At 36.0% G+C, this 15326-nt stretch overlaps 1 protein-coding gene across 1 annotated transcript; it reads right to left on the bottom strand.

The window, feature by feature from the left end:
* Nucleotides 1–13535: 13535 nt before the first annotated feature.
* Nucleotides 13536–15100, bottom strand: LOC145137871 (stress-related protein-like). The gene is made up of 3 exons (XM_079072010.1): nt 14890–15100; nt 14196–14420; nt 13536–14083 (listed from the first exon to the last, which is right to left on the bottom strand). Exons 1-3 carry the CDS (start codon nt 14929–14931, stop codon nt 13712–13714), a joined length of 639 nt encoding a protein of 212 aa, XP_078928136.1. The 5' UTR covers nt 14932–15100; the 3' UTR covers nt 13536–13711.
* Nucleotides 15101–15326: the final 226 nt, after the last annotated feature.

The raw sequence follows: 15326 nt of genomic DNA, 5'->3' as shown, positions 1-15326 counted from the left end.
GAGGTGGTTAAAGAACCAAATGTACCTCTGCTATAAAAGATAGACTAAGCAGAAAAACTCTTATCTCAATTTGAGAAGAGTAAGGTAGCTCACGATTAGAGTGAATTTGACAGCCTGATAGGGAAGACATGATTTGTATATATCAAGTCATTAAGGCTTCACTCAAAATCTTTTGAGGCTTGGGTCTACATGCAGCAGCATGCTTCTAGGGACACTTAGCTAGTATATAGATAAAGAATAATACATGACCCAACTCCATCATTGAGAATAGTCCTTATACACAAATTATATGAAGCAAATTGCAATAAAATGAAATAAAATATTTTTGAGTTTTGAAGTTTCTGAAAAAAAAAATAATAATAAAACAAACAAAAAAATGTTTTTGGATTTTATAAGGTTTTCTGAAAAAGAATTAAAACAGAAAAAAAAATATTTTTGGATGTTATAAGATTTTCTGAAAAAGAATTAAAACAGAAAGAAAAATATTTTTGGATTTTATAAGATTTTCTGAAAAAGAATTAAAACAGAAAAAAAAATGCGAGAAAATAGTATACATACTGTACAACCGAAATCATCATTTGGAGATGAGATGCGAACCGAGCCCGGTGAGACCGAACCCGAAATAGGCCGAGCATTCGGTTCATTTCGGTTCCCGGAAGAACCGAACCCGAAATGGACCGAGCGTTCGCTCTATTTCGCTTTCAACTTTTATTGAGACAAAAGAGATTTCGGTACAGATTCAGCTTCCATCATTCCTAAGCCTTGTAGGATTTTATTAAAACTAGCTTCAGGCAAGGCCTTAGTGAAGATGTCAGCCAATTGATCAGTGGTTCTTACGAAATGAATTTCAACGTTACCATCTTCGACATGATCTTTGATAAAGTGATACCTCAGTGCTTTGTGTTTCGTCTTTGAGTGTTGCACTGGGTTATAACAAATCCTAATTGCACTCTCTGAGTCACAATATAGTGGGATTTTCTTCATGTTCAGGCCGTAGTCTCGAAGTTGACTTTGTATCCAAATGACCTGAGATGTGCATGATGCAGCGACTATATATTCTGCTTCAGCAGTGGAGAGAGACACACAAGTTTGTTTCTTGGATTGCCAGCTAACAAGTTTGCCGTCCAAAAACTGGCATCCTCCAGTGGTACTCTTTCGGTCCAGTCCACATCCCCCAAGATCAGCATCTGAGAATGCTTGGACAAAGAACCCTGATTTGGTTGGGTACCACAAACCGAGAGAAGAGGTTCGCTTCAGGTACCGAAAGATGTTCTTCACAGCTAGCAGGTGAGGTTCACGTGGATTAGCTTGAAACCTGGCACAATAACAAACAGAGAACATTATATCAGGTCAACTAGCTGTTAGATACATTAGAGACCCTATCATCTGACGAAAGGGTCATGTCAGCAGCCGGTTTGTCCAGTGAAGGTGTTAGCTTTGTGCCAAACGCCATAGGAACCTTTACTTTCGAATCTCCCATCATTCCAAACTTGGCGAGCAAGGTCTTCGTGTAAGCCTCTTGATTAATGAAAATGCCTTTGGGTCCCTGTCTTATATTCAAGCCAAGGAAAAAGTTAATAGGACCCATTGAGCTCATTTCAAATTTAGTCTCCATCAACTTCCTAAATTCAGCTATTAAGCTAGGATTCGTGGAACCGAATATGATATCATCAATGTAAATCTGAACGATCATAAGGTGGTCACCCTCTTTCTTACGAAAGAAGGTTGGGTCAACCGAACCTTGTTTAAACTTAGACATTTTGAGAAATCTAGTTAGAGTTTCATACCATGCCCTTGGTGCTTATTTGAGACCATAGACTGCCTTGTCCATAATGTAGCAGTGATCTGGATACTTCTCGTTCACGAAACCTGGTGGTTGCTCTACATACACCGTCTCTTCCAGTTCTTCGTTTAGAAAGGCACACTTCACATCCATTTGGAATACTTCAAAGTTCTTGTGTGCAGCAAGGCGAGAAAAATACGAACTGATTCTAGCCTTGCTACTGGAGCGAAGCTCTCTTCGTAATCTATGCCTTCTTCTTGACAGTAACCTTTCACAACCAATCTTGCCTTGTTACGTATCACATTTCCTTCCTTATCCATCTTGTTCCTGAAAACCCACTTTAATCCAACCACATAAGCATCCTTTGGTGTTGGAATCAGTCTCCACACTTTATTTCACTCGAACTCATTGAGTTCGTCCTGCATCGCCTGTACCCAATCAGAATGATCGAGTGCAGTCTTGATCGTCTTTGGTTCGACTTTGGAGACGAACGAATTAAACATGCAGAATTCCACTTTAGAGAAAAGTGCAGTTTGTTTCGCTTTCAGTTGTGATCGTGTGAGAACCTTTTCTGTCGAATCACCAATAATTTGTGTTTGTGGATGATCTTTGGTCCATTTGGTGAGAGGAGGATAATTAGGATCACATGTGGGATCCAGTTCAGCATTCACTTCTTTTTCAAATTCTAACTGAATATCATCATAGTTTGTATTCGCATTCTCCCCCTCGAATGATGATACTTCCTCAGCTTCAGGTTCAGAATTCTCCCCCTGGACTCGACTTTCGGTTGGAATGAATGATGATGAGCTCTCCCCCTGAAATGTTGAATCTTGGTTATGTGGAAAAGACGAACCTTCCCCCTGAATATGAGAACTATCTTGTGGAGGTTTGCTTGTGTCTGGTTGTTCAGTTGTTTTCAGTTGTTCTTCTGCCATTTTCTTGGCAGCATCATCGATTATCTTCTTCAAGTTATCTACCTTGTTGTCTGCAGCTCCAGATTCAGAGAGAATAGCTTTTTCTGGTTCATCAAATAACAGCATGTATTGCTCAAAGAGGTTTGAAATTGGTACCGTAACTTGACCAGATTTTGGAAATATGTTCTCCACAGAACCTTCGGTTGTCTTCGGTTTCTTGACGTAGTTATCATCGAAGGTAACATAATAGGTCTCCTCTATTTTCTTTGAACGCTTGTTGAGAACCCTATATGCTTTGTAGGTTAAGGAATAACCCAAAAAGATTCCTTCGTCTGCTTTTACATCAAACTTGTTTCGGTGCTCCTTTGAATTGAAGATGAAGCATCTTGAACCGAACACGTGGAAAAACTTTACATTTGGCTTTCGGTTGTTCAAGATCTCATAAGGAGTAATGGAGAAATGTTTGTTGAGATAAGATCTGTTCTGTGTAAAACATGCACCAACAATGGCATCAGCCCAGAAATATAGAGGTAAAGAAGCGAAGCTCAGCATGGTTCGGGCTGCTTCACATAAAGATCGGTTTCGCCTTTCGACAATTCCATTCTGTTGTGGAGTATATGGAGCCGAGAAGTTGTGAGATGTTCCCTTCTCTGCAAGAAAATCTTCAAAGTCTTTGTTCTTGAACTCCAACCCGTTGTCGCTTCTTATGTTTCGAACTATCTTCCGTAGTTGAACTTCTATCTGCTTTATAAAGAGTTTAAGCTTGGGAGTGGCATCTGATTTCTGCTTCAAAAAGAACACCCAAGTAAACCAAGAGAAGTCATCCACTATTACAAGTATATACCTGTTACCACCAATGCTCTCGATTGAAGATGGACCACATAAATCAATATGAAGTAATTCTAGTGGTTCAATAATTTTCGTATTGACTCAAGAAGGATGACTTTGTCAACTTTGCTTTCCCATTTCACACGCAGCACACAAATGTTCTTTGTCGAACTTTAGAACAGGAAGACCTCGAACATGATCCCCAAGCACCAGTTTGTTGATGTCTTTGAAATTGAGATGGGAGAGTCTTCGGTGCCAAAGCCAGCTTTCGTTTGAGTGAGCTTTTGTTAGCAAGCAAACTGCTGGTTTCCCTCGTATGGGATTGAGATTCAGAGGGTACATCTCTCCTTTTCGCTTCGATTTCAGCAGAATATTGTTCGTCTTCTTTTCAATAATCTCTGAGCCATCGTCATCGAACAAAACTTTTAACCCGGTACCAACCACCAGTTGAGAAACACTGATAAGGTTGTGTTGTAAACCTTCAACGTACGCTACTTTTCGTATCGAGAAATCACCATTAGTGATCATACCATAACCTTTGATCGTGCCAAAAGAATTATTACCATACTTGACACTTCCACCATCTTGAAGGGACCGAAATTCCCTCAGCTCTTCCTTTCTCCCTGTTATGTGACGCGAGCAGCCACTGTCTATGTACCATTCATCGTCGAACTGCTCGTCACGTATAATCTGCAAAAATTAAGCAGATTTAGGAATCCAAAGTTTCTTCGGTCCTCGTGAGCCTTTTACAAAACAGGGAATTGTAAGAGAAACATCAACTAAAAAGGTTCTTTTTATTAAGGTTGTTTCATCTTTTCTTTTTATGGTGAAAACTTTGATTTTATCGGACTTGAGTGCTTTAGGTTCAGTTTTGGAATTTGAGAATTTGACGTTGGCAGACTTTCGGTTCTCGAAATCGGGTTTAAACGACGTCTTCTTATCGTTTTCCGGAAAGAGCTTTCCTTTTCCCTTTCGATCATTCTGTGAGTGAGAGTGAGAATGAGAAAGATGAGTCTTGGGAGCAGAGTTAAGTTTTCGGTCATTGTTCTCACTTGGTTGAGAGCCGAAACTACTTTCCCTTCGGTTCCTCTCATTGGTTGGTATAGGACCGAGACTACCCTTTTGATTTCTCTCATCTTGAGGACCGAAACTTCTTTTTTGGTTGTTGTCCGTCTGAGGACCGAAACTTCTCTTTTGATTGCTGTGCCTTTGTGGATTGAAACTATGTTTTCGGTTGTTTGGATTCTGAGGACCGAAACTCTTCTTTTGGTTGTTTTCATCATGTTGAGCATGAGAAGTGGAGTTTGCTTTTCCTTCCTCCTTTGACTTAGAATGCTTTTCATAGCGAACGTAATTAGGGTTTTGAGATCGCCAAAACTATTTCCTTTCAGTGAGATTCTTCTTGTATCTCAAATTTAGTTGATGTTTTCGGTCTAACACCTGTTTTGGATTTTTGTGGATGTTGGCCTTTTTCATTGGTCTTTGAGCATGAGGCTCGTTCTTTAACGAAGAGGTTTCACTAGACACCATGACCGGTTCACCTGAAGGAATTTTGGTACCACTTGTACTGGGCACATCAAAGCGTGTAGGATCATTAAGTGGTTCTGCCACATACCTACCTTTTACTTTCCATGATGTTTTCTGAGATAGACCTTTTGTTTTATCAGCGTTATCAATCGGTGCGGACCAGAAAAACTCATCACAGCCATCAGCATTATCCTCTGCTACTAATGATGTCAGTTCAGCTTCTGTTGCTGCGTAACTCCATGAACTTTATAAACTTGATTTGGAGTCGTTTGGACCTTTTGATATACAACGGCCTTTTCCTTGAGGACTTTAGTCTTGTCTTTGGACAAACGAGCGAACTCAACAGAATTTTCAGAAATAAGATTTTTGTTGGTTTCGGGTTCACTCTTGACAAATTCGGAACAATCTACCACATCTTCGACAGATATTTCACTCATATCATCATCCTCATTGAATTCAGAAGTGTTTTCAATATCAATTTTATTTTCTGAGCTCAACTTGGCATTCAAAGAGTCAAATTTATGTACGGTTTTGGTTTTGATTTTTAATTTGTCATTTTCATCCAACAAATTTTTGAGCATGTCCTTATGGTCTTTTGACTTTATGAACGACTCTATTTTGTCAAGACCAATTTTTTAAGGGGGAGAAATATCATCAGAAGAAACAACATTTTCACAGTTATATGCATCGGCATCGATTTCATCCTCCTTTAACTCAAGGAAGGGTAAAATCATACGATGTATCTTCTTCCCTATTTCACAATCAAGATGCAATTGAGTAATGTTGGAATATAATCGTTTAGCAATTAAACAAAAAACATTTCGTTGTTTTAAAAGCTTTAAATTATCTCTTTGCAAATAAATTGTTTCATCCCTAGACCTAATCAACTCCTTCTCCTTCTACTCGATCCACATACGCCTCTCCTCACTCTTTGATGATACTCTGCTGATTTGATCAGTTAGGTTAGAGTTTGTGACACGAGTTTGAGTTAAACTACCACTTATACTAGAAAATTTAGATTTTAATCCATTTAGTTCTTTTTCATAGTTTGTGATGGGAATTTGTAAGAAAACAAGAATAGATTGTACCTTCTTAATCAACTCATCGCATTCGTTGATCTGCTCATTGACAGGTTTCGCTGCAAAACACCTGTCTTCTCTCTCCTTTGCTTCATCCAGTCCCCCATCAGTGGTATAGCCTCTCATTTGTGACACCCCAGAAGTCACCATTAGACACTTTCCTGCAACGTCCTCTTCTTTCACCAACAAAGCCCTTCCATGAGTGGGCTTCCTCACTTCTTCATCTTCTGAATCAGTGGACCAAACTTCAACACCTCCAAACTCATTGTCAACAATATGTCCCTGTACAATAAGAGCATTCATAGTGTTATTAGATCCAACTTTCTTGTTCTTGATTTCTTCCAATCGTCGTGTGAGGTTCGCTTCCTCGTCCTCATCTTCATTCTTTTCTGACATCTTTCTCAGCATACAATCTTTGGCGAAGTGATTTTTGCCTCCACAGTAGTGACAATTAATGCCCGAGTCACCTCCAAGTTTTACTTCCTTCTTTGGTTCTTCAGTCTGAGAAACACTCTTTGGTTCCTCCTTTGCTTTCTCGGCACTGCAGCTACCTTGCCAGTTTCGGTTCTTATTTGTTGGGAACCTTCTTTTGATGAACTTCTTGGGATTTGACACCATCAAAGCATACTCTTCATTTGTGAGATCATATTCAGAAAGATCCAAATCTTCTTCTTCTTCAACGGCATTCTTTCCTTTGGAGATTAGGGCCAAGGAACCCATGCCTGAAACCACATTCGTTTCTTTAGTCACAGCACTCTCATGTGACTTTAATATTCCCACCAGTTTTGCTAGAGAATAAGCCTTGAATTGTTCATGTGCCTTCACAGTAGACACCACAGCCATCCATTCGGATCTAAGGCCATTCATGAATGTCACCTTTTGTTCATTGACTTTCCTTTCAATCCCATGCTTTATCATCTTACTAAGGAGATGATTGAAGCGATCGAAGGCTTGAATAAGCTTCTCTTCGGGCTTCTGCTTGAAGTCACCAAATTCTGAGAGCAACAATGTTTGGATTGAATGCTCAAGATCTTCATCCGTAGAATACAATTCCTTCAATCTGTTCCATATTTCTTTTGTCCTTGTGCATGAGCTTACTAACCAAAATGTGTCCGATTGTAAAGAAAACCTAATCATTCTTAAAGCTTCGATGTTGCACTGAAACTTTTCCTTCTCATCTTGGGGAATGTCTTTCACATCACCAACGAGTTGATTGTGCTCCTTTTGAGTTTTAACAATTCTTGAAGTGCTTGAGTGAGCGAATGGATCTACAGTAATCGCCTCCCAGATCAAGTATCCATTGTCTTCTGAGCCAATCACGTAGTCTTCAAAGTGATGCGTCCAGACCTCATAATCCTGAGTGTACAATATAGGAATCCTTGTCGTCGAACCTATGCTGTTGGAGATATTGATTGGGTTTGACTGAGAATCATCCATGGACATGACGATGTTTGTTCAAAAACCTGCTTAAGATCAGACTTGTAAATAACGTTAGGGTAAGATCGAATATTTAAAGAACTGCGTCAATAGAAAATGACGGCTCTAACAATATCAATCAAAGCGGAAAACCCTAAGATCTTCTTCAACAGAAGAGATGTGTATGAATTACACAGTATCCTGCTCTGATACCAATTGATCAGTTGAAAAACTCTTAGATCGATTAGATCTTCAACAGGCTAAACAATAAAAGTAAACAAACACAGTAAACACGATATAGAATCAAGTAATGCTTAATGATTCAAATGTAGTCACGCCTCAGCAGAGCTCGATGAAGAACTTCCACTGTAGAGGCGAGCTAGGGTTTGTAGTACAATAATGAGAATAATAAAAGCGCTGACAATAAAGGATGCATGCATGCACCTTAAATACTAAACCCTAATAAAATAAACACGGTTGGACAGGCCCAAACCGGATAACAAAACTGGGCTAAGGACCGAGCCCAAGGACGCAATACTTACTAGACCCAACAATTAGAATATTTATCTGTTAAGGAGAACCATTTGACTAAACCAAATATACAACAAATCATTCTATTATAATATTGATGCCTTGTCTAAGCAACTACAAGAAACTAAAGTAGTATTAACTCAAGTTTGTACAAAAAGTTGCAAATATATTACTCTTTGATATATAAGATATGTATGAAAAACTAGTAGGTGCAACGTGATAGCGTAGTAGCTTCCATAGGAGGTTGTTGGAGTTTTTATTTCATGAAAGAAGAGTTATTTGAATTAAATTTTGAACTATAAACTTTTTGTTTAAAATAACAATTTTAGAATTATAATATAGAAGCGTATTTTTTCTAAGAAAGGAAAAACTTCTAAAAGTTCTCAAAAACTTATTGCCTAACAATCTAGTAATCAAATGAAAACATATTCTGATAATTAAACCATGAAATAAAACGTTAAACGATAATATAAGTCTACTTTTCTGTTTGACAAAATGATGTAGGGAAAACATATGTTTGATAATTACTGAAGCATTTACATTTGTAACAACAATTTATTTACAACATTATATCCGAATAATGTAGGCAGAAACATGATATTTCGTTCAATGACAATGGTTTTTAAGAAAATAATTTAGCAATTTTGCAGTTAATCAACAATCATACAAGATCTGAGGATTATCTTTTCTAAATATGAATGAAATCGACATCTAGTTCGTCAGAAAGTGGAGTATTTGCTAAAACATGGATAAAAAAAAGCTTAAAAGTACTTGGATCGAATTTAAAAATGTTTATGAGAATCTCAAAACTTCGTTTTAATACATAATTTAATAAATTTTCAGAAAAGCCTAAATATTGGGGATATATCGGGGAGAGAATAGAGAGAAACAGATGCAGGTTTGAACCCTAAATAAAGAGCTCAGACCTTCGTTTCTTTCTATACATATCCGATTATGGACAAGTTCATGGTACAAGAAAGAGCCGAGAAGGGAGAAGAGTGCATGTGGAGGCATGAACGGTGTGGAGGATAAATACATGGGTCGATTTCCACCACAAATATCATCGATGTCGCCACCAACGTGAGATGGAGCCGACAACAGTCAAAGGATTTAATGGACGAGATCTTGGCAGCCGATGAAGATGTGAGGAGGAGAACCGATGGGGATAGTCTTTTCTTGGCTTTGAAGAGATGCATGAAGACAGCAATGGTGCTAACTCCAGTGAAGGCGGCTATGACACTCACTCTGGTCTCCGGCAACGACCTTCACTCTAGCAACGACATGATCTTCTTCCTGGACTCTTCGGCGGCTAGGTTTGATGAGACAAAGAAGATGTTCATAAAATATATGAGACAGATGGTTGGTCGATAACTTTTGAGAAAAAATGGAAGGCAAAAAGAGACGTGAGATTGTTAAGGGTTTAAGACATATGTGAGATTTAAATTAATTCTACTAAAAGTCAGTAATTATACCATGATTATAGGAAGTATTTGTAGAAGTTATTTATCAAATTACTTAAATAACCTTGTTTATTTATTCAATTATTTTTTTTTATTGGTCCACAACCAATCCTACATTCACACAATAGTTAGTTAGAATACTTGAACCTACCTCTTATATTCTATGCATTAATGATTAAATATTTAAGTTTCGGCTTAGGAATATGTTTTTTTATGTGTTAGTGTTTGATATAATATTGTTACCAAAGTAACCTCTATTATTTCAATCAATTTGGTTGTATGGTTGTAGATACATTAAGTATTATACAATATTGTTTATGTGTAATTGTGTTCGACCCAAAGGTAGACACGGTTTGACAAATATTTTAGGTTGTCAAGAAATTATAGTTATGACATTTTTATTTATTTGCAGAGTAAATTAACTGACACAATATATCGCCAAAGTGATCTCTTTTGTGAAAATTAATTTAGAAAGAACTTAGATGTTCAGGTTTTTGTGTTTATTATGCCAAATATTAACCCGCCCAAAGGTAGGTTGATATTTGGCCTGATAAAAGCATATATGATAGTAAATGTGCGCCAATTTTTTTAGGTTACATGTCATTAACAAGTCAATCCAAAAAAATGTTTGTTAATTTTATGATTTATTGTCAATGTTTATTATTAAATTTTATGGTTTATGTGTTTGTTAATACGGGTATTAGTCGACCCAAAGGTTGGTTGATATTTTGTCGGATAAACACATATGTGATGATAAACATGTGGCGATTTTTTTGGTTTCATATGATGAATAATTCAATCCAAAGAAGGTCTTGTTAATTGATATTATTTATTGTCAATGTTTTATCGCTAAACAAGGATATCTCTTGCAAGTTAATATTATTGTCGAAAGACTTTATATTAATGTTGTGTCAATACCTTCTAAAGTTCTCATAAATTTAATTTATTGATTATTGTTTATGAATTAATGGGCATACAAAATAATATTACTTATGTTCTCAAAACCATAATTGTAATTTCTGGCATTATATATGCCAACAATGATCATATTCATCTACTCAATGAAACTAACTTTAAGGAATGGAATACGAGCATTATGTTAGATCTCAATTGCATGGATATTGATCTTGCATTTCAGATAGTGCAACATTTTTAAGGATGTTGAGTTTGGAGGAGAATCAAGGTTAAAAACATTGTCCTTAATGACGAATCAATCTTGATTCCTATTATTGCTTTCGATAGTGTATATAATATGAATCAGGGACCGACAATGTTATTCAATCTCATATTCAAAATGAACAAACTCAACAACCTCAACTTATAATACCCTATATATGGTACCATAAGTTTCATATATTAATTATCTCGTTTGGTTTTGAGGTAAATATAGCAGATGATTGTGTTTATCAAAAATTCAGTAGGAGTCAATATATTTTTATAGGTTTGTATGTTAATGACATATTTCTTTCCACCAATAGATTTTATTCAACGTATTTTGAAATAAAAGATCTTAGGCAAGCCTATTTTGTATTAAGAATCTAGATTCAACGAGACAAATCTCATGGAACTCTAGGATTATCACAAAATAGCTACATCAATAAGATTATCGAAATATTTGGCTTGCAAAAACCAAAGATTCATTATGTTTTCTTTGTTGAGAATCTGATGCATGCTCAAGTATATACATGTCCCTATCTTGTACGGATGTTGGGCATATATCTAAGCAATCTAGGAATGGATCATTAGAAAGCAACTAAATGGGTTTTGAGATATCTATTAAGAATAAAAGGCTATCTACTCAAACATAGGAAATCAGATCTTTTGGAGATCATTTAGGAATATGATTTTATTGGATGCCAAAAGGTTATCGATATATTGAGATACATTTACATGCAAGCATGATAAGACATTTCATGAAATAGACTTTGGTAGCTTCTTCCATAATGGGTGCATAATTTATAACATGTTATGAGGCATCAAATCATGGAATATGGTTTTGTAATTTTGTCACGAGCTTGCATAATATTGGTATTGAAATACCACGAAAGTTGTGATAATAAGTCTGCAATGATATATACCAACAACAATAGTTATATGAAGTCAAAATGTATTGACATCAAGTTCCATTCTTTTAACGTAAGAGTGCAAATAGACAAATGTTTATTTAGCACATCGGTACAAACTCCAACAATAGAAGTTCTATTAAGTCAAAGTGTATTGACATCAAATTCCTTTCGGTTAACATAAGAGTGCAAATGGAAAAATGTTTAAAAGCACATTGGTACAAACTCCATGATAACGGATCTGTTCATAAAGCGATTACATCCCTAGGTATTTCATAAGCATACTACACACGTTAGTGTGATATTTGGTTTCACTGAGACTTTTATGGTGCTTTATGTTTTGTTTAAGAACAGTTATGATTTCTCTAAAGAATTAAGAATTCAGTTAATTCCATTATTAGTTTCACTTATTTGAAGGTTGATCTCATTTCACGCTAAATAGGAACACAATGGAAATCTATTTTGATTTCAAAACCACGCATTTATGTTTAATCTGTATCATTTAGTTATATATGTATATGTGACAATTGATGGGTTTAGTTACGTAAATTGTAACAAAGACCTCTTTGACCCTATATTGTTATGATTAATGAACGATATTATTTAAGGGTACCAATATCATGATAACACACACACACACACACACACACACACACACACATATATATATATATATATATATATATATATATATATATATATATATATATATATATATTGTTATTATTTAAATTCAGCGTTATTATTATAAGATCGTTGATGGACCGATTTTATAGATATTTACATATCATTGTGGGGCGAGTTCCCTGTTTGATTCAAAATCCTTAATATTCCTTCCATCTCTCACATTTGGTTATATGTTCATCTATGTTTACATGTGGTGAGAAGCATATTCATAACATAAAAATACATACAAAAAATTGTTTTTAACATTTGTTGTGAGATTTTAGAGAGAGTCTTAAATTCAACCGGAAAACCAACCATATTCATCATTTTCAAAAAAAAATAATGGATTCAAGTATGTAATCTTTTTGTTTAAGTTTTATTTTAACCAGATTCGAGATAAAGATCTAAAAGTTTTCGCATTTATGTTTTGGTTAATAAATTAACCCACATATATTACAATAATTCATCTAATAATCTTTACATCACAAAGGTTCACAAAAGTACATACTTGGAGTATCACCCACAGGTAGAGTATGAAACACTTGCATCCTAGTGCATTGTGGTTGCTTTTTTTTTATATTATAATCTTGTATTGTTCTTCCATGAGCTATTATTGTATTGCATTCATATATAATACCCACCCTTTGACTTGTTTTCATTAAATCTTATATCAAGGGATTATCATGTTTGAACCAGAAAATCAACTCCGCAATATCTTTTTCAATAACTTGATTCCAAATGTTAGTGTGGTATATCTATATTCTAACTTGCATCGTGACATATTATTCCAATATTTATGGAATAAAGATGTGAAATAAAGTTGGGGTGATGATTGTTATGACATCTTGACCCAATTTTATTTCACATCTTTATTCTATCACCTAGGTCATCCCAAGTGGCTGTTATGAACACTCAATGGCGGATCTTAGTGGAGCATTGGGGTCCCGGGCCACTGCTCAATTTCCGGCATGTAGTGTAATTTTTTTCTTTTTTTTTTCTATTAGGTGCACCGACTTGGAGTACGAGTGAGCATTGGGGTCCCGGGCCGCTGAATTTTTTTTCTTTTTTTTTCTATTAAAACAGTCTGCGTCCACCACTGTGTTCATGAAGAATGACAATTGTAACAAAGACCGTTTTGACCCTATATTGTTGAGAACACTTGACCTCATATAAGAACTTAATAGCTTATGTACCTATTTAGTGAATTTCATATAGGATACACAAAATGAACAACCAATAAAAGCAAGCAACAAAACTCTAATAAATCATGAATCAACAATAGTCAAGACATCATCATTTATAAACTTTAAAACTTTTAACACGACAAACACAAATACTAATAAACGATTTCATTAATAACTAAAACTATACATGAACAAAACACCAAACTTCAACGAAAGGGTTTTTACTATAATATCTGGCTCCAATAGACACATATCTTTTATCAATCAGTAGGGTTGAAGACCTTGGCAATCCTTTCAGTGGGCACCAATGGAAGATAAGAAGAAACCTTGTACCCTTTCTCAGCTGTTTCCTGCACAGTTTGGTTGAACTTTTCAGAATAGTAAGCCGCTTTTGGTACAACCACTTTAGCCACTTTAGGGAAAAGTGGAAGCTGATTCAAAGAGTGCCAAGCTGATGCAGCATATTGCTCTGCAACCGGTTCGTATTTTACATAAAGTCCTTTAGCGGTCGGCTCCAGCTTCGTGTAGGCGGTTTTCGCTAGCCCTGAGGCGGTCTCCACCACACCCGCCGTCTTCACCTCCTTCAACAAAGGCGGCACACGGCTGTCGATTATGGTCACCGACTCATCAACCTGAAATCATGTTCAATGTTCAAAGATTTTATAAATTAGTAAGAATACTGACTATTATAATGAAAAGTAGAAAAAAAAGAGGATTTGGATAAGATGGTGTGTAGAAACTGACCTTACGATCAACAAGCTTCAGGACATCAACAGGGACATCTTGAAACTTATCATAAGCAGGGCCAACAACAGTCTTTAGAGTACTTTCTATTGTCTCCACGCTAGATTTCAGGGGACCAGAGTTGTCCTTCGCATACCCATACGCCCTTGAAGCATAAACAACTGCATGGAGCACTGCCACTTGCACAAATTCAAGGTACTTCAATCTCTCTTGTTCGCTCTGAACCTTTTGAAACAAAAAATCACCAAATCAATACTCAATGTGCCATATAATCAAGAAACAGTTTTCGGTTTTCCTTTCCATCAAACATATTCATTCACGAATCTTTGTGCATCAAATTACGATGTAGTGAAGTCTAACTATTGATTCTATAAACTAGTAGCTACCAGCGTAATAGTCGATTTAGCAATTCATCAATACAATGTTTTGTCTAATTTGATATTTTTCTATCTAGGATCGATCCTACTAGAATTATAGAAAAGAATACATAAGGTCCAATTAGTATCAAACAAATTTCTGCTGATTCACATCTTTGCAAGAATTTGTTTTCGGTATTTAGGTTTGTTGTAGATTTTGAAACGATCACAAGGATTCAGCTATTATCATTTTTCAATTACTAATAGCAATTTTCAACGAAACATAAACAAATACAGAAAATAACATCAACCACAATTAAACATTAGATAAGACGAACCTGTGGTTGTTGATTAGTAACAGGAACATCGTTTTCGGCCATGATGAATTGAAGATGCTTGATTCACAAAGAGATGAAATCGTCTACTGAAAAGTGATTGTTGCTTAATTCTGGAGGTATGCTTATCGATGAATCGATGGATCTATATTTATATAGACCCGGTTGCAAAGGAAGGAATTCGTGGTTGTGTAACCGTGTTAAGGCAGGTGTGACTGCAATTTGAACTTAATCGGCCTGTTTCAGTTGAGACCCTAACATTATATGTGTTCCTATAAGTAACCCTATACTTCTTAAATTGTCTATTTAAGCCCCTTCATTGTTTTAATAATGACTGTTTCATTATTGTTTTAATAAACTACCAACGGTTTACGGCTAGTGGCGGGGACCTACTTGGTGTCCGGTAATTCTTCAAATTTTACGTAAAATTTATTGTAAAT

The sequence above is a fragment of the Lactuca virosa genome, chromosome 9 (genome assembly GCF_052849685.1).
Source record: "Lactuca virosa cultivar CGN04683 chromosome 9, Lactuca_virosa_CGN04683_v6, whole genome shotgun sequence".
Taxonomy (NCBI): domain Eukaryota; kingdom Viridiplantae; phylum Streptophyta; class Magnoliopsida; order Asterales; family Asteraceae; genus Lactuca; species Lactuca virosa.
This window is presented reverse-complemented; position numbering and strand designations above follow the sequence as displayed.